Source organism: Neocloeon triangulifer, unplaced genomic scaffold, assembly GCF_031216515.1.
Source record: "Neocloeon triangulifer isolate White Clay Creek 2 clone unplaced genomic scaffold, ASM3121651v1 ptg000005l, whole genome shotgun sequence".
NCBI classification, from domain to species: Eukaryota; Metazoa; Arthropoda; class Insecta; order Ephemeroptera; family Baetidae; genus Neocloeon; species Neocloeon triangulifer.
In genome coordinates, this window is record NW_026775548.1 from 2301415 (window position 1) to 2321009 (window position 19595).

The window sequence follows — 19595 nt, forward strand, 5'->3', positions numbered from 1 at the left end:
CAAAATTAAACTTGGAATGAAAAAGCAATCTGCTTGTTCACCCTATTGTAATAAGGTGCATATTTTAAAAGCAACAAACGTTAAAATGGATTTAATAAATAAAGACAATGAATATTTTTGGACTTTGGAGGAAAAAATTGATAAATAAGTATTTCATTTCTTTTTTAGATATTATTGTAATATGTGGGTAAGGAAAAGCAAACTTTTCATTTTTACAAAAATGAAAACAACCATTTTAATTAGCAGCTTTGATTTTCAATTGTGCAAGCTCAAATTAATAATGTCACAAACATTATTAAAAATTATCATACACAATTTTAATCAATTTATAAAACGATTTTCAAATTCCTCTTTGCCTGTTCGCCGCATTTAGACACTCTCCCTGGTGAAACAATTTGATCTCTATATTAATTAAAAAGAATTAGAATATTTAGTCACAAATTTACTCTTTCTCTTACTTGGATTTGTTAAAGCTGCACACCAGACGGCTTCTTTGGAAGTGTAGGTTATTCCGTTGGTTGCACAAACTTCTGCAAAGCTATGTAATTGTTTCAAACACGGTCCTGTTTTGTCCGAGGGCGAGCAAGGGCCGTCGTGGTCTTTTAAAATGAGGTGGTCTAAAATTAATCAAAATTAATCATTATTGTTGCAAAATATTGCATTTTTTACGGGTTTTGGTGAATTTGAGGGTCTTCTCGTCATGATAAGTGACACCGTCTGTTCCACAGATGGGAATCGTTCCATTTGATTTTGTCGTTTCATCGCATTTGGAACATTTTACAGGCCTCAAATCTTTAATTAAAATTGAATTATTGCACAATTTTCAAAGCTTTTGGTGTAAATTTTAGAACTTATTAAATGATTAAATAAACGTTAATTTTTAAAAAATATAATAAATATAAATTATACATAAATTTGATTCCAATAGTAGAATTCCAATGATGTATTTTAATTTTTACACACGAAAAATCCCTAACGATTATAGGAAGTTTAAAAAAAATCGATGTCTCTTTTTGAAACTTGTTTTTTAACATTTTTCAATTTTTCTACATTACTTTTTTATTGGACTATGTTGCTTTGAAACAGGGAAAATAATTCCATAGAAGTACCCCAATACTACATTATTTAAAAAATTACTCACCTTGGCCTTTGGCTTTCCTGTCGGCTTGCGCGACCAAGAAAGCGAAAACCGAGTGGTAAGTTGAATTGTCCGAGCCGCAAATCGTACTTTTTTCAAACCGGTTTTCGGCCAGTTCGCGAATTTGGTGAACAGAAAAGAGGCCTTTGACCTCTTCAATCGTGCACGCGCCGTCGTGCATCACTCGCAGTTTGGGGTTGAACTTTTGCAAAGCGCGAATTTCGCTTACGCCGTTGTATGTGAAGCCGTTGGTGGCGCAAATCTTGTTGGTTGGTGCAAAAGAATATTCGAAATTGAACACGCAAGCACCGTCGTGCTTTCGAACAAGTTCTGAAATTAATTTTAAATATAAAAAATTAAATTCACAAATTAGAATTTAATTTAAAAAAAATAATTAATGGGGCGATTCAAATGAGGCTTAGTTAGACTTTTTCAATTACTCCTCAATTTAATTAAAAAATAAATAAAATTAATTATTATCCTTTTTATCACTCATTAATTAATTATTATTTGTTTTTTAAAGATTGCTGAATTTAAAAAAAAAATTGCTACAAATCTCAAGGAAAAAGGTAAAAAAATATCTGCCTACTTAAGTGTGGGCTTCGAATATGGAAACACTTAAGCGCTTCTTCATTGGAAAATGTTTGTACAAAATTTGCTGTAAATGAGGCGCAGACCGGTTTGTAAATTGGCGAAAAGGGGCAATCAATTTTGCACACGCCCACGTGCTGAACCTGAATTTCTGAAAATTTTAATAAGGAATCTTTTTTCCAAACGAAAATGTGATTGTCTGACCAACTTTATAGGTCCGAGCTGTTTCCTGCAAGTGCCAGACGTTGTTGTAAGTGGCATTGTCTGAACCACAAACCTCGTGCCTGGCGGCGAAAGACAGGAAGGACAATTTGAATTCCTTTTGCTTTTTTTCATCACATTTGTTGCGCTCCTGTTGTAGTTCAACTGCGCGAGCTGAAGAAGAAAATGTCAAGGAATTAAAGAAAAGGGCCATTCCTCCCTTTAATTAACCCTAATTAAAAAATTAGTTTATTGGCCAAAAAATTTGAAAATGCTTGAAAAACATTTTTCTATTTTTATAAAACATAAATTTTTTTAAATTCCAATTTTTATTTACTTACTAAACATATTTTAAGGAAGTAACTTTTTTAAAGAAAAAAATTCCCTGGTTTTGCAAAAATTTCCGTTTCTCCCAAGATTGTAGTTCAAATATGTAAAATAATTAAGCTAACCTGGAACGATTTTTAGCATTTTTGAACATTCTAGAGCGTCGAGACTTGGATAAATAACTCCGTCGGTGCCGCAGACCTGAAGCTCCTTTTTGATCGGCCACGCGTCTGGCTTCACTGCCCTTTGGCACGATTTTGCTGGTCCAACTTAAAAAAAAAATTAATTTATATTTCTTCTGAAAATTCATTCCAAACGATACCTATGTTGTACGAGCGTGAAGTCGCAAACGCCCCTGCCAGAAACGCGAGAAACAAACTTGAACGCGCCAACAACATTATTCGCCCTCGTCGGTTTCTAAACAGATCTGATCGTTTTTCTCCACAGCGGTGCTCTTTATGCCATCCACGTGTTTATGCAACTCTCGTGAAAATCTGTTACTATGCGAAATTTCAGGAACGGACTGACTGTAAAAAAATTATAACATAATTATTTATCATAGATGTGAGAAAATTCAAAATTGCATAATTGTTTGTCTTGACTTTTTCACGCGGGAAGGTAAAAATTTAATATTGAATTATTTTTATTACTCTAATTGTAAAGAATTTAATCACATAATACGACATGACCCATCAGCTTTTAATATTCAGGTTGCTATTTTTATTTTTTACAAAATAATTTCTGTCAGAAAGATTTTGTTATTCTAAAAAGAAATTCAAAGGAGTCAGTCCGTTGCTATTTTCATTAAAAAATTAGTGTTGTTTTGTAAGGTTACGTAAGCACGCTAAAAATTTAATGTTTTTCCTTGAACGCGTACCCGTCTCTTCGCGAATCGCTCAACGTGAGCAAACTTCGGTCGCGCCACATGAAAACGTTTATAAATATGATTTGCACTCGGCTCTGGTTTCATTCTTAATGCTCACTAAAAACTTGCATCCTCTTTTAAACACCTCCAAATTTACTAGTAAAATGATTTAAAAAACATTGTCCAGTAAATCTTTTGCACTTTTCTTGAAGAAATCATCATCAATTTTTTTTTAATCAATTTATTTTTGAAATATGTATCTTTTATAATTGATTATATTTTTCAAATTTAGCATTCAACGATAATTATGAAATTTCTAAATTTATATTTTATTTAATACTATATAAAAATAAAATTTGGAGTGAGAATATAATCTGCTCATTCGCCCTATTGAAAGAAGCTAAAAATTTTAAAAGCAACTAACGTTTAAATGGATTTAATGTACATTTTTGAAGGAAAAATGGTGATGATATTTTCAACATTTTTTTAGACATTAGTTTAATAGTGTTTTTAATTAAAAAAAACAGTTTATTTTAATTTAGTAAACTGAAAACAACAATTTTTTAGCGGCTTTTATTTTCAATCACATACAAGCTCAAAGTAATAATGACACAAATATTATTAAATATTTGATCCCATGCAATTCTGACCAATTCATGAAATGATTTTTAAATTCAATTTTTCCTCTTGGCCGCGTTTAGGCAGAAATACACTCTCCCTGGTGAAATATCTTGATCTCTACATTGGAAAAGAAAAATTAGAAAATTCATTTTTCTCTTTCTCTCTTACTTGGATCAGTTAAAGCTGCGCACCAGACGGCTTCATTGGAAGTGTAGGTTTTTCCGTTGTTTGCACAAACTTCTGCAAAGCCACCGTTTAATTGTCTCTTACACGGGCCTGTGTTATCCGAGGGCGAGCACGGGCCGTCGTGGTCTTTGAAAATGATGTGGGCTAAAATTGAGGAAAATTAATCATAATTATTAACAAAAATGTGCATTTTCTACTGGTTTGGGCGCATTTGAGAGTTTTCTCATCTGGATAAGTGACACCGTCTGTTCCACAGATGGGAATAGTTCCATTTGATTTTGTCGTTTCATCGCATTTAGCACATTTCACATTTCTCAAATCTATAAATAAATGTGAGTTATTGAACAATTTGCTATGGTTTTGGTTTAATTTTAAAATTTTTTTGATGAATTTAGATTAAAACACATCGATTATTAATTACTTTGTTTTTACACACAAAAAAAGAACATGATAATTTATTTGTATTTTTTTTTTTTAAATAATAAAGAAAATTTCTCTTCTATTTCTCGTTTTTAACCTATTTTTTCATTTATTATTTTTGTGGTTTAACGTTTGTTCTGCTATAAAACTCAATATATAATTATGTCTAATAAATTTTATGGAAAGATTTTAATGAGAAGCACTTACCTTGGCCTTTGGCTTTTTTGCCGGCTTGCGCGACCAAGAAAGCGAAAACGGAGTGATAAGTTGAATTGTCAGAACCGCAAATCGCACTTGATTCAGACCGGCTTCCGGCCAGTTCGCGAATTTGGTCAGCTGAAAAGAGGCCTTTGACCTCGTCAGGGGTGCACGCGCCGTCGTGCATCACTCGCAATTTGGGGTTGAACTTTCGCAGATTGCGAATTTCTTTCACGCCATTGTATGTGAAGCCGTTTGTGCCACAAATTATGTTGACTGGTGCAAAAGAATGTTCATAATTGAACACGCAAGCACCGTCATGCTTTTGGCTAAATTCTGAAATTAATTTTAGTTATAAATAAATTTAAAATGTTGGATTATTAAATATGAAATAATCAAGAGGGCGATGCAAATGAGGCTTAGTTAATTTTGTTCAAATCCTCTAATTCATTAAAAAGTTAATTGATTCATGAATTATTATCCTTTTCATGACACATTAATATAAACTTTTTTTGTAAAGATTGCTGACTTTTAAAAACATTGTTACAAATCTAAAGGAAGAAGGAATAAAATTTGTGCTTACTTATGTATGGATTTCGATGCTGGAAACACTCAAGGGCTTCTTCGTTGGAATAAGTTTGTTGAAAATCTCCTGTAAATGAGGCGCAGACCGGTTTGTAAATTGGCGAAAAGGGGCAGTCAATTTTGCACTCGCCCTCGTGCTGAACCGTGAGTTCTGAAATTTTTAATAAGAATTTTTCTCCAAACAAAAATGAGATTGTCTGACCAACTTTATTGGCCCGAGCTGCCTCCTGCATGTTCCAGACGTTGTTGTAAGTGACATTGTCCGAAGCACAAACCTCGTGTTTGGCGGCAAAAGCCAGGAAGGACAATTTGAATTCGTCCTGCTTATTTTCGTCACATTTGTTGCGCTCCTGTTTCTCAACTGCGCGACCTGGAGAAGAAAAATTTACGTGGAAAAATCCATTCTTTTATTAAAATCTTTTAAAATTCGTTACAATGTAAATAAACCATAAATTTTGCCCTTGTTTTCATCAAAAAATTAAACCTTTTTAAAAGTAGATAAAAATAATTATTTTTTAATATATTTTAATGGAAATATTCCTTTTCTAAAATTAAAAAAAAAATACATAACATTGTATATTTTTCAAAATTGGATCTTACCTGTAGCGTTGTTTGCACATTCAAGAGCGTCGAGACTTGGGTAAATAACTCCGTCGGTGGCGCAGACCTGAAGCTCCTTTTTGATCGGCCACGCGTTAGGCTTCACCGCCCTTTGGCACGATTTGGCTGGTTCAACTTCAAAGAAATAAAATAATATTTCTTCTGAAAACTCGTTCAAAACGATACCTATGTTGAATGGTGGTGAAGTCGCAAACGCCCCTGCCAGAAGCGCAAGAAACAAACTTGAACGCGCAGACAACATTATGTGTCGCTCTCTCGGCACTCGGTTTTAAAATGAACTTTTTCCACCGCAGCAGTGCTATTTATGCCACGATTCTCTTGCTCATTGAACTCTTGTGAAAATCTGTTGCTATGCGAAATTTCAAGAACGGACTGACTTTGAAGAAAAATAATTATAACTTTTAACAAACGCAAAAAAGTTTGATTTTTCTTTCGGAAAGTGTCAAACTTCATCAAAACCCATATTTTTTCATTGCAATTACTGGAATTTAAATGAAATCACATAATTATAATATTGTGGGCAGTGTGGCCCACCCAATTAAATTTTCTGGATACATATCACTATTTGTACAATATATTTTTGTATTAATTTTCAGTTTTATTTTTTAAATAAGATCATTTTTCTTTTTGTAAGACAATCAAAAAAGAAGGTCAAGAGAGCCGGTCCGTTGCTATTTTCCTTTGAAAAATGGGTAAATAAAAGTAATATTTGTGATACTTAATATTTTATGTTTTCCTTGAACGTAACAACGATCTCTTTGAGACTCTCTCAACGTGGGCAAACTTTAGAGACATATCAGTGTTAAAATACTTAAAATCAATGCTCTCTCTTGTCACCCTACCAAAAGTAAATATAACTCTTTGCGTTCAACTCTATTTTGATTTAAAACCACTAACAACTTGCGCAATCTTATAACGCCTTTAAATTTGTTGTAATTTTTTCCAAAAAACTTTAATTTCAAAACATCAAATAATTTATGTTTTTATTAATATAAAATATTGTTTTATTCCCCAATTTTGCATCGCAATAATTACAAAACTTTAACATCGAAATCTCCAAATATTTAATATTTTTTATTGAATTGAGACTTAACATAAAAAAAACCTGTCCATGATGAATATTTAATTTTGAATTTTTTTTATTAAATTCATTTCAACACATCTTTGGGAATATTTTCGTGGTGCCTTCTTCAATATTACTTTTGCTCACATATGAAATATTTCTTATTGGTAGCTATTTTACAAAAGCTGATCTCCTTTTCGAACACTTTGTAGGATATTCCATCTTCAGAGGGGCTTTTTTCCCACGTAGGCCGAATGTCGAGGAAATTACTTGCGGTAGAGAAGGGCGCGTTGGAAGTGCACCACACCGGATTTTGAGCGTTCTTCCGAATGCCGGCTGTCCATGACCATATTTTTGCAAAAACAGGATTAACTGGAATTTTAAATTTATTTATAAGAAAAAATTAACTAGATTTCAAAAAAAAAAAAAACTTGGGGTTAGAAGACAATCTGCTTTTTCGGCACTGTCTACTGAAATGAGCTGCAAATTGTAAGAGCAACAAATGTCCAGAGCACTTTTCAACGATACCTGTCAAAAAAAAGGCAATGGTTATATTTGAGAGAAAAAAACGTAAAATATTTTTAACATTTTGCGAATAGTAGAGATACTTTTTGCCACAATGGAACCGCACAAATCCATTCCCATTTGTTATGTTTGTTTCACCTGAAAATTTATATTTTTATTTTGTAAAATCTGAAAACTTTAACATGCCAGCTGCAGCCAAAAATTCATCCTGCAGAGTTTTCTGTTTTTCGTCAATCAACATTTAAATTAAAATATTATCCAAGTTCAAATTTTACATTGATTGGACATGACGGCGTGTTCGGACATTGGGCAATGGGGAAATTTTGTGATGTCGGCTGAAATTTATTTTTAATTTTTTTTCGGGATTTTGTATAAATATATTTATTTTTACAAGAGGAATAGATTGATCGACTGTCGTGATGACCGCATTTAAAACGTCTGGTGCCTTCTCATTGGTGCATTTAATCATTTGGGCCGCTTGGTCGCACTCATCCATCCCACCTTTAATAAAATTCTAATTAATCCAAAATACTGGCCAAATTTGGAAATTACTGGCAGAATTTTGGCACCCAACCAAGATATCCGTGTTCTTCTTCAAATCTTTTAAGTTTCCTTTCGCCATTTTTTCTAAAGTGGCCAAAACCTCACCGTCGATGAATTTCCCATTAACCATCTGAAGAACATGAATAAAATTTAATAATTATTAATTATCATTTAGGAAACCAGTCCGGCACTATCTCCGATGCATCTTAAAAAACACTAAAAATTATTAAAATTAGCCAAAGTAAAAAGAAAATGATATAGATATCCACTTTAATCCTCAAATCAAATTTGCTTGTGTCATTCATCAAGGTGTCGATCTCCTCTGAAATTTATTGTATAATGTTTACCGTAATTTATTTTGTAAATTAAGCAACTTTGGGTAACATTGTAGGCTGCGGCACATTCATCTCGAATTGCATTTCCACCCGTCTTTTTATACGCCGTTTCCCTTGCCTTGATTAAAGCGCAAATAATTATTTAAATTTAAGACCCTCTCCAGTAGTTTTAATTGCTCGCTACTCTGACAGAACTGAAGATTTTAAGTATATTTATTGAATTGTTGCTTTGCAATATAGCAGGAAAGTATGAACCTGAAAATACTTTTATGAGTTTTATCAAAACAATTCATATTTTGGGCATTGGTGGCGCTGTGAACGCACCAACAACAGCGCCACCAACGACCAAAATATAAACTTTTTAAGAAATCTTCAGGTTCGTACTTTTTTAATGCGAATTTGGTTTTCTTACAATATTGCGACAAAATTTTGCATTGTGTTTTCACAATATATTTCAAACATATTTGAAATTATAAAAAAGAGCAATTAAAACCAAAATCTTTTGCATCTTATACCTCGCAAATGTATCGAAATTTTTGTTCCTCACTGAAATCTGAAAGTAAAGCGTGGCTGCCGTTGATGAAAACAGCGACGGCGTTTTCATTTCCGTTTGAATTGTCCGGCTGTCCAAAATCCCAGATCGCCTCTTGACGCAGAAGTCGTTTTGCGGTGCAGTATCCGAATTTTCCCTCGCAACCCCTGTCTGATCCTGACGTCCAAAAAACGTCCGCCGTGTACGATGCGTTTCCTGAGTTTGAAAGAATTAATTTGCCCAGGATTATCATATTTTTATTACTAGTGAGAGCGTATTTGAGTGAATTGTATTTGAAATCGTACTCGATGCTGAGCAAAGTCATTCCGATTTCGCAGCACGCTTGAAATGCGCTTAAAAACTGAGAGAATTTCAGTCAAAGTTGCTTGATTGTTTTTCAAAATAATATTACTGTTTTGGTATTGTTTGGGTAGCTGAAAAGATAGCTGCGACCTTTGTATGAGCACCAGCTGCCATGAAAATTTGGATCTATTATAAAATCAAGAAAATTATAAATAAAAAAATTTGAAATTTATTATTAGAATACCTTTTAAATTAGACTCATTGTTATAAAAGTATGGCTAAAAATAAAAATGAGGTGCATTTCTAAAAACCTGCCGAATTTAATATAAATCTTTATACATTTTTCTGACAGGTTATATTTGGGCAGGTGGGGGCCGAACATTTCGGGGCTGCAGTCGGAGGACCCTAATTTAATTAGAGAAACTAAATTTAGGCTTTTTGTAGGCAAATTTTAGTTTCCAAATAGTTAGAATTTTTTGCTATCATGGAGGAGATTTCCATCATATGTATAAGTTACCTGGCATGCGAAAAATAAAGTTTCGTTGCACATCCGCCGTGACAATTCGTACGTGGCGTTGGCCTTCAGTATTTTCAACTGGACACAGTTTTCACTTTCTCTGGCCGATCGAGGTTGTCCCGCGGCCCAAAGGATGGACGAACTTTCTGCGACTGTTGTGCCATTTTTTGTGCACCAGGAATAATAACTCGTTGATGTTCCAAATCCAGAAGTCCAAAACATTGTAGAGCCCGTCCAGTCTGACGCTGAAATTAATTATGCAAAATTATGCAATTTTATTTTTTAATTAAATACTTAATTTTTGGAAACATTCATTCTTTTTGTCATTCTCTAACGACACTGGTTCCATTCCGATTTTCAAACATTTTGCCACATTTTCTTCCCAAGAAACCTGTTTTTAAAATTTTACTTAAAATAATAAAGTTCAAACAAAAGTTATACCAAAGTTTTTCCAATCAAGAATTGTTGGTCGCAGGAATTCATCCAAAATCCTCGCGTGTCTGGGTCTAAAAATGATATTTTTAATAATAAATTTAAAGTTTTTGAGTGAAATTAAGAAACTTTTCAAAAGTCCATCATTGCTGAACTCGTTTGGCTGAAATTTTGCATTATTAAAATTGAAATGAAAATTTTTTTCATGCCTCCGGTTGAATTGAATAGTTGCAATTTGGTAAATTGACAGCCGCCTGCACAGAAATAATAATTATTTTTTTTTATAAATTGAAATTAAAATTTTAAATGAAATGGAAGGCTTTTACAATTAATGTTGTTAATGTAGTGGAAGAAGAGGTAACTTCAGCAGATTTAATTGTCGTTGCAGTTTGCATTTCTGTCGAAATTTGTGTTCCTGACGCAAATTGTGTTCCTGACGAAATTGTTGTTCCAGGCAAAGACGATTCCATGCTGGATTCAGAGGATGACTTGGTCGAAATAAAATTAGTTGTTTGTTCCTGGGAAACCTCAGCAACGGTAGCGCCACTAGAATTACTCGATATAAATTTTTCAAAAGATAACCTAATTGCTACTTTTCTGTCGGAGAATTGTCCGTCTGAGCGTCAGTATTTGTTTGACCATCGCCACTTTCAGAGAGTGTGGTTATTTCCTCAATGTCAGCAATCGGCGATGTTTCGTCGTTTGCGTCAGAATCCAAAGCCGATTTTGTGTAAATGATTGTTTCAGTTTTATTGCCAAATGTGCTATCTTTTTTGCTAGAAGTTTTAGTGCAGGAGTTTTTTCCGCAGCATTTGATTATGCTTGTCCTTATTTGCTTCGGATTTCTGGCCACTGTATTAAAAAAAATCAATAAAATCAATAAAAATTTGTTTTTAAAACACTTACTATGAAATCTTGCTCTGTGGATCTTTGCTTTAGCCGCAGTTACCTCGTTGAAGCAAATAATAATCTGCATAAAATATTAAAGCATTTAGTCACACTTTAAAATAAAAAGATCAGCAGAGACTGTTAGCATAAGAATCAACAAAGTCAACACAAAATCTTTCTTGTACATTCTTGGAGCTGCTTTCTGACTTCTGACCAAGTGTCACTGAGCACTTCCCGTTGTGTAAATAATGTAATGTACTTTCAAATTACTCTACGAGCTATGGATGGTATTCCCAATCGATTTTTCCATCCGTTTTTTTAGGTAATTTATTTTACATCAGGAAAAATGAGTTTTTACTGCTACTTACGTAACAAATTTTGGAATCTCCATGATACTTGAGTTCAGAATATGACGATTGTAGAAAATAAGCAACCTTTGGCTATAGTTCTGGGAGGACTTAAATCTTGCACTTAATTATATAATAAATAATTAATGTAAATGTTTAATATTTAAAATATAAAATAAGAATCAATTTTTTCTGTTAAATTTACATTGATCAATTTTCGTTGGTTAATTTTATACCAATTTTTAGCAATAATAAGAGATTAAAACTGTATCTGTATTTTTTGCCAGTATAATATCATTTATGAGCAAAAAAGTTATTTGATTTGGGTATTTTTCTGACTGTTTTTGATTGATTTTTGAAACAAAATTTCTGAACAATGGTATTCCCAATCATCAGGACGGGCTACTTTTGGTACTCCTAAGCGTTTTTTAAAATGAAAAAGTGTGTGCATTTAAAAATCTGATAATATTTATTGGTTTTTATTATGGCGAGATTATTTACACCGAAATTATCTAGATTTTCGTCGCGCCTTAATTTTCATTTCTGACCCTGCACATTTTAAAAGAAATTAATATGCAGACATTTATTTATTCTTTTGTGTACGCTAGTGTTGAATGATTTTATTTTAAAATTTCAATTCTGTTCGCAAATTGCAGGAAATTTTGCATTAAATCGTATTGAAATTAGCTGTTTCGTAGTCAACTTGACTACGAAACCGCCGCCGACTTTAGTATCTTGGATGGTAACATTGAGGAAGGTCTTGGTATGTGAGAATGAAGCATTCTTGGAGCCGGTGCACCAGCGCGAGTTTTTGGCGGATCGCAAATTGCTTCCTGCCGTCCACGCCCACGTGTTGGACACGTTTGCAACACCTTGAATTATATTATGTTAATTTTATTTCAATCAAACGACAAAATTACTTTGAGACTCAAGGCAAGTGGCTTTTGCGGAACTGTCGAGTGAAACGATTTTCAATCCGCGAATGCAACACTGACGAAATGCTTCCGTCATGTTCACCTGAGATGTTTGCAAAATTTAATCACATTGTAAAATTTTGGATTAATAAATTTTTAACTAATGCCATGAAGAACAGATACTTCTTTCCACAGCGGACTTGCACAACTCCATTTGTCACTTTTGATCCATCTTTAAATTTATTAGTTTCATTTAAATGACTTTTATATCATCAATTTTTTTTTGGTATTTATTCAAAAATGTAACTTCATTCTACTAAAAAATCGGCCAGATCCAATTTTTGATAATTTTCCTTAAATTTACATTTGCTTGTAGATTTTATTTCCAAGGAGAGATCATAGGGAAAATTGTATTCATTTCAAGAACTGAATTCTGGAAAATTCACATTTTTACTCATGGTAATTTTCCAAAATAATTTTTTTCTCAAAACTGGCCCGACCAAAATGGATAAATATTTGACCAATAGAGTTGAAAAATAAAATCAATCTTGACTTAAAATTTACATTAATTAGTAAACATTTTTGTCAGTGTATTTTTAAAAATATTTTATATTTAATTTCAAACACTCTCTTCTTATTCCAATCATTTTTTATGTTCCCCAATAATTCACCGAAAATCAATGCAATATTGTTGCATTTAAATATAATATTACTTTTTGCGAATTTGAATTCCTGCACCAAAGTTTTCTGTTAGGAGAAAATAATTTATTTAAATTTTAATAATTGATAGTTATTTTAATTACATTCACGACGCACTTATTGAAGCACCGAGCGAGGGGGAAGCTTAGTTTTCTAATCTTAAAAAGTTTAAAATTAATTCTGCATACCAAAAATGAAATATTTTTGTCTTTAGTACAGGCATTGCCTTTTGCACGGTCATGACAACCGAATTGAGAGCTTCGGGCGCCTTTTCACTGCTGCATTTGATCATGTGCGCCGCTTTGTCACACTCGCTCATGTTCTCTGTTGACAAAATCAATTTTTTTTTCAGATTAAAAGCTTAAAATTTTACCAGCGGCACGTTGACATGCGCTCAAGAGTTGCGTGTTATTTTTCAACTCGTTTGAATTTCCCATGGAAATGTTTTCCAGTGCTGCTAAAACACGACTGTCCACAAACTTCCCATTCACCATCTGCAAAAGTTTCATTATTTCTGGTACGTTAAAATGAATTTTTAAACAAACCATCCCTGCATTGTCACCGACGCACTTCAAAAAGCACTTGATTTCAAAATTTTAATTATAAAATAATTTCCCGTTTATAATAAATTTACTTTCATTCGCTCGTCAAACTTTTCTGTCGTATTGAAAATATTGTCGATCTCAGCTAAAAATTTTTGTCAAAGTTAAATTTCCTTTGAAATTTTCGATTTACTTTGACTAATGTTGTAAACTGCGGCGCATTCGTCTCGAACTGCGTTCCCACCAGTTCCGTCCGGATCGGAATCTCGAGCCTTTAAAAGAAAATTTAAATTTTAAATTTCAGGATAAATATTTTACTTGAAATTTGCCTCGCAAATGTATCTGAACATTTTATCTTCGCCGAAATCCGAAAGCAACGCGTGACTGCTGTTCAAAGAAACGGCCAGGGCGTGTTCGTTTCCTCCGGAGTTGTCCGGCTGTCCCGAATTCCAGAGCGCCTCTTCCTGCAAAGTTCGGTTGGCGGTGCAATAACCGAACTTGCCTTTGCAACCGTTGTCGGTGCCGGAAGTCCAGAAGACATCAGCCGTTGTTTGATTGTCTGGTTTTAATTTTTGCATAATTTGAACATTTCAGTCGGAAAAAGGGTCTAATTTTATTGTAAAAAATATATTTTTTCATTTTAAAAAGCTCATTTTGTCTGATTTTGTCAAAGAAAAGAGTTTTTAAATAAAATATAATTCTTTTCTAATTTTGTTGGAAATCAAAGGCAGAACTGATTTGAAATAGAATTATTGTTCCTTATAAAAAAAAAAATAAAATAAAATATTCAAAGTTTAAAGTTTTATATTGAATTTCAGGAGTAATAAAATTGCACTAATTTAATTTCAACAAAAAGAAAAAAAGTCTGGTCCTGAACTTAAAAAAAGAAAAAAGTGAAAACAATCCAAAAATTCTTCAGAATGAATTAAAAATATAGAATCAAAACAAAGTGTCTACAATTTTAATTGTAAATTTTATCCTTTTGATGATATTTTTCATTAATAATCTTTTGGTACTTTTGATCGCTGTGACAAGAGAGGTGTATTTGTAGTCGTATTCAAGGCTGAGCAAAGTCATTCCTACTTCACAACACGCTTTGATTGCCCCAGTAAACTAATGAGATTGATATATTATTATTATTATGGACTTTTTTTGCCAATAAAAACCGTTTGCGTCAGATTTGGGTAGCTGAAAAGAAACAATCGCCCCTTGTATCTGTACCAGTTTCCATGCAGATTCGTGTCTTTGGCAAATTCGATTACATAATTTTAAACACTTGCACTTGGGAAAAAAATTTATACACACTTGATAAAACTTCTCCTGAACCTTCTTCAGCCGTCGCGTTGGTGGAATTCAAGAAAAAGGAAGCCTGAAGAAAATACAAGATAAAAAGAAACTTGCAATAAAAAAAAAGTAGTTTTTACTTTTTTCTGGCAGGTTACATTTGGACATGATGGACTGGAGCATGGAGGAGGAGTAGTAGTTGGACCCTGTTTTGAAAATTGAAATTATAGTTCAGTAAAATGTCTGTTATTGCAAATTTTAATTGATTTTAATTGAAAAAGTGACACTTTTATCCATGTTAAAAGAAAATTAAATTATACATTTGCTGCAAAAGCCGTTTAAAATTGTGTTAAAATCAATCTGAATTTCTCAACCATATATTTAATCAATAACTGAAAAAAATGTTAGGTAGTTTGTTTTTGCTGATTTTCCACACCTGGCAAGCGAAAAAGAGACTCTCGTTGCACATTTTTCCTTTCAACTGGTACGTGGCGTTATCTTTCAAAACGCTCAATTGAACGCAATCTTCCTGGACTTTCGAAACGCCTGTCCACGGAATTGTTGGCGATTCTTGCAACGTGCTTGATACGTTTGCTGAGCACCAAGATATCACACTTATGTCCGTTTTCAAGCCACAAGTCCAATAGTTTTCTGCAAACGTCCAATCAAGTGCTGAAGAATTTGTAAATTCAGGAACTCTCGTTTAAAAAAATTTTAACTTTAAATACTCGTCATGTTCCGAAAACATTGGTTTTTGGTTGCGTTTGCAAACGCCAAAGGTTGCATTCCAATATTGAAACACTTGTCTATATTTTCTTTCCAGCTCATCTGAAAAGAATAAAATAAAAATCATAAGAAATTAAAACATTTAAATATACCAGAGTTTTTCCAAATAAGAAAAGTTGATCACAGGATTGAAGCCAGTACCCGTAACTTTCAGGCTCTTCAGTTTTAAATAAAAATTAAAATTCAAAAGGAATTTTAATTCTATACCTTTGAGGAGTCCATTATTGTTGAACGCAAGTGGCTGGAATTTAAAATTTTCAAATTTGTAACAAAGATCCAATTTTTATTTGGAATTATTACGTCTTTTACCACTGACGTTTCACTGCAGTTTGGAAAAACCTGGGGCTTTTGAAGCAGGAATTAAAATTTAATTGCAAATCCAGGAAATTAATTTACAGTGGTTGGTAAAGGAGTTGTGGTTGATGTAGTTTCAACCGTAGTGCTTGTAATATTTTCAACAGGTGGCGTCGACTGGGGTTGTGTAACTTCCGAGGTTGGTTGCTCTGGAATTACCGATGACGAAATACTAAACCTGTTTTATTTTCTATTAATTCCAAATTGTCATAAGAAATTCTCACGTCTCCATCGTCATTACTTCAGTAGATAATTCAGTTCCAGCATCGCTGCCAGTTTCATCTGCTATGGTAGTTGTTTCCTGACTTTCTGATGACTCTTCAGTTGACGATGGTGTATTTTCCTCTGTTGTTTTCAAACTAGTGGCCAAATTTAAGACCGTTTGTACAAATTTGGTTGACGTGTGATTCAAGCGTTTGTTGGACGTCAAACACGAGTTGGCACTGCAGCAGTGAATGATTTCCCTCCTCTTTCCATTCCTGAGATTGAAATTATTTAACGATGTGCGCTTTCTGCCGTTCAAAATCTTCGAAAAAATTATTCTAAAAATAGTCAATTGTAAGAAACAGAATTCTGTCTTCAATAAATTCATCTTTCATTTTCTTCATAAATTTGAATTGGTTAAATTTCTGGCAAACCTATTTCCTCTATTCCTTGGTTCTGCATCGGCTTCAATTGCGTTGAGACACTGAAAGCCAATAATTTATGAGCATAAAATTGTCTTCTGTAGATATTGATGACTTACTGTCATCAAAATAATTGTCAAAGTCAATATCATGATCGTGAATTTAGCCATCCAGGAGTGCTTTTTCACATTGCACTGCGTGGCTCTTGTTACGACTGGTGATGGTGTTGATGGTGTGGAAATTTTGCTACATTCGAGAAATCCCCAGCGTTAGACGACCAATTATTTATTTTTTCATAAAAACCTTCATATTATTCCGCATATTTATTCCACTAAAAACTTATCAGCACGAAAAAGTTGTTTCAATTATTTTGTACCTCATAATATTTAATTATTCCCAGAATTAGAAGACGAAATTTGATCTCAATAATATTATAATTATAAAATTGCTCTTCATTTTTACTTACGTTAATGATGCACTAAATTAATTGTAAACAAAATCATATCGCAGATTTTGATAAAAAAAAAATTAATTGCAGGCTGAAAGATTCCTTTCAATAATAATGCATCCTGCAAGACATGCCTGCTTGGCATGTTGCATAACTTTCAATATTTCGCTTTCAGTAAATTTTGTCCCTATCTGTTATAATTCTTGCGTTTCTCAAGATATATATTAAATTTGAGAATCGATTTCATCAGAATAATTTTTATCCTGGATTTTCCCCTAATCAGAAATCATTTAATTTAAATTTGATGAAATTTATTTCTATACTTTTCTTCTTTCATTGCATTCTGTTAACATGATTTTAACCAATTTTAATTCTAATAAATTAATAGGCTAGTTTTTCCCTCTCAAATCTGCATGCATATTTTAATACATCAATGAGATTTAATCAAATTTCTGGTCTTGTAACTTTTATTTTAATTTCAAATAATCGAATTGCAACCAATTTAATAAACCATTAATTCAGATTTATCCATTATTTGACTGAAACAATTTTCTAGGATCGCTCATTCTAACTTTGGCTCTCTTCTTGGCCTTCTTCTGTTGCTTCTTCTTCTTATTGTTGTTTTTCTTGTGATTTTTAGGTCGAGAGGGTTTGGAGTGAGGTGTTGATTTTGTTTTCAAGGAAATCCATTGGAGATAACTCGACACCCTGGTGTAAACCTCAGGGAAGCCCTTTTCGCATCCTTCACCCGCGCCAAACGACACCAAGCCAATCTGGATGTTTTCGTCGTTGAATTTCTGCACTAGAGGTCCACCACTGTCACCCTGGATGAACATAATTTAAAAAAAAAACGTACAATATGCAATTGTAAATATTATGAAAATATTTTTACCTGACAAGTGGCGTCGCCATTGTTGCCCAAAGCACAAACCTGCGCCGACGAAACAGAACCTTCTCCGAATGCGTCAAGGCATTCTTTATTGTCAATAATTTGCAGGTCAACTGTCTTCAAGACTTGACTCACGTCCATGCTTGCTGCAATATTGTTTTCATTTTAGCGATTGGAGAAAATTTCAGTAAATAATCATAGTAAATTTTTCTCTTTAATTCAATTTTCAGTTTGTATTTCAAAATAATTTAGTAAAATTAAAATAAATTCATAATTAAAATGAAAATACCATCTGATGTCCTCCCCCAGCCGGCAATTGTCGCATAGTTCTTAGGCAATCCCACTTGGTCAGCCTGACTCTTAGTTGGTATCTTGACCGTGCTAATTAAACCTAGTTAATAAGTCCAAAAATTAGGAAAGGCTGCATTCTTTGAAATTATAAAATCGTTCAAAATTTTATATTATAGAAAATAAGAGTAGTAATATTATTTAAAATGAACTTGTTTATTAATTTTTCCCCTATATTTCAATTAAACCCTGCTTTTTAAATAATAAAAATTTGATTAATTACATTTTCAGTTTTTCCAAATCCAAATTTTTTCTATATTTCAAACTTACTGGTTTCCTTGACAGGTTTTGGCAGGTAAATGATGGCGATGTCATTCTCCAAAGAGGTGGAATTGTATTCACTGTGGCAAACCGACTTGTTGCTGTACAAAGTGACTGACCCTTTGTCCGCAGTCTCCTCGTTAAGCGAACCGAAGATTAGCTCGAACTCGTTTTTTCTGCGTGGTTATTTTTGACCTCAACTATATTTAATTACTTAATCAAATCAGTCACTCAAAAACGCAGTGGCCCGCCGTCAGGACGTGGCTGTTGGTGACCAGGGAGCCGCCGCAAATTTCATCTTCGTCAGCAATCACTGTCACTTGGTACGGAAATTCACCTTTTTTTGCCAATCGACCTTTGATGATGCGAACTCCAACGTCCAGTTTTCCTTCACCTGATCAAAATTATATTTAATTATTGTAATTTATAAATAAAAATTACATAATACGAGCACAATTAATTCAATTCAGAATTTTTGATAATTTACAAATTAATTATATATATTTTTAAGTTTCTCGTCCAGTGTTGTAAATAAAAAATTGCCAATTCGTTCAAGGTCAAGTTTTCTTATGATTCAGTGAGAACTTTATATTTTACAAAATTCTCATGTAGATGTTGAGGACAATTTAATTTAGAAGATTCTCCACAAATGAATTTCTGATTTTCAAAAGAAATTAAAATTATATATCCGTGATGTTTCAATGGAAATAACGAAATTGCCAAAAAAAACTATCTTCAAAATACCTTCCAATATTTGCCTGATCAGAAAATATTACATGATTTTAAGAAAATTGGTTATTAACTGTTTAAAGATGCCTGCTGTCGAATTTTCTTCATTCTTGCCAAAATCTCGTCCTGCTTGCCTTCAACGATTGGCATCGTGGCGCGCGAAATGTTCTTCCCCGCGAAGACATCCTTATTTTCCTGCGTAGTAACTTCCGATTGTTCTTCACAGAAAACAGCCTGCGTTTAGTATTTTACCAATCAATTTCTAATAAATTTGTCTGATTAAATCTGAAATTACACAAACGAAAAGCGCCAATGTGATGTGGGAAAATACAATCATGCCCAACGGTCAGCGGCATCACTGTCAAGCTGGCCTGGTTCCGCAGCAACGCCATTGACAAGGACGGAAACGCACTTCCACAGCCGAACGTCAAATATACACGAGTTGTGACGACGATCTGCATATTTGATGATCAAAAA

General features: G+C 33.2%; 6 protein-coding genes across 12 annotated transcripts in view; 1 reads left to right on the top strand and 5 right to left on the bottom strand.

The window, feature by feature from the left end:
* The window catches only part of LOC132194041 (sialate:O-sulfotransferase 1-like), a 119050-nt gene that overhangs the window by 12288 nt on the left and 87167 nt on the right, over positions 1-19595 (top strand). The gene's annotated exons all lie outside the window — the stretch shown is intronic.
* Positions 173-2833, bottom strand: LOC132193786 (serine protease inhibitor dipetalogastin-like). The gene is made up of 8 exons (XM_059614672.1): positions 2580-2833; positions 2383-2526; positions 1934-2104; positions 1728-1880; positions 1142-1468; positions 670-792; positions 459-617; positions 173-402 (listed from the first exon to the last, which is right to left on the bottom strand). Exons 1-8 carry the CDS (start codon positions 2653-2655, stop codon positions 341-343), a joined length of 1215 nt encoding a protein of 404 aa, XP_059470655.1. The 5' UTR covers positions 2656-2833; the 3' UTR covers positions 173-340.
* Positions 3631-6038, bottom strand: LOC132193787 (serine protease inhibitor dipetalogastin-like). The gene is made up of 8 exons (XM_059614673.1): positions 5919-6038; positions 5733-5867; positions 5335-5502; positions 5131-5283; positions 4557-4883; positions 4127-4249; positions 3912-4073; positions 3631-3860 (listed from the first exon to the last, which is right to left on the bottom strand). Exons 1-8 carry the CDS (start codon positions 5992-5994, stop codon positions 3820-3822), a joined length of 1185 nt encoding a protein of 394 aa, XP_059470656.1. The 5' UTR covers positions 5995-6038; the 3' UTR covers positions 3631-3819.
* Positions 6941-11128, bottom strand: LOC132193899 (uncharacterized). The gene is made up of 24 exons (XM_059614845.1): positions 11031-11128; positions 10910-10973; positions 10597-10855; positions 10330-10549; positions 10213-10257; positions 10133-10166; positions 10013-10077; positions 9866-9962; positions 9572-9816; positions 9394-9459; positions 9299-9332; positions 9164-9240; positions 9016-9112; positions 8735-8967; positions 8259-8337; positions 8154-8206; positions 8065-8100; positions 7894-8014; positions 7733-7842; positions 7617-7676; positions 7528-7561; positions 7403-7479; positions 7248-7344; positions 6941-7188 (listed from the first exon to the last, which is right to left on the bottom strand). The coding sequence occupies exons 1-24, from the start codon at positions 11076-11078 to the stop codon at positions 6950-6952; spliced, it is 2490 nt and encodes an 829-aa protein (XP_059470828.1). The 5' UTR covers positions 11079-11128; the 3' UTR covers positions 6941-6949.
* Positions 11712-16645, bottom strand: LOC132193874 (uncharacterized). 2 transcript variants are annotated; one of them, XM_059614809.1, is made up of 24 exons: positions 16563-16645; positions 16456-16505; positions 16042-16296; positions 15860-15989; positions 15764-15808; positions 15671-15704; positions 15556-15620; positions 15406-15505; positions 15114-15349; positions 14818-14883; positions 14699-14762; positions 14560-14636; positions 14410-14506; positions 13723-13952; positions 13587-13665; positions 13486-13538; positions 13397-13432; positions 13225-13345; positions 13069-13175; positions 12956-13009; positions 12866-12899; positions 12314-12384; positions 12159-12255; positions 11712-12110 (listed from the first exon to the last, which is right to left on the bottom strand). In XM_059614809.1, exons 1-24 carry the CDS (start codon positions 16611-16613, stop codon positions 11872-11874), a joined length of 2391 nt encoding a protein of 796 aa, XP_059470792.1. In that variant the 5' UTR covers positions 16614-16645; the 3' UTR covers positions 11712-11871. The 2 variants fall into 2 exon arrangements, with proteins under 2 accessions (XP_059470792.1, XP_059470791.1); XM_059614808.1 differs by having other exon boundaries at positions 15860-15995.
* On the bottom strand, positions 17310-19573 carry LOC132193816 (brachyurin-like). Its single transcript, XM_059614720.1, has 7 exons — positions 19414-19573; positions 19193-19352; positions 18621-18783; positions 18399-18565; positions 18070-18171; positions 17784-17926; positions 17310-17715 (listed from the first exon to the last, which is right to left on the bottom strand). The coding sequence occupies exons 1-7, from the start codon at positions 19453-19455 to the stop codon at positions 17416-17418; spliced, it is 1077 nt and encodes a 358-aa protein (XP_059470703.1). The 5' UTR covers positions 19456-19573; the 3' UTR covers positions 17310-17415.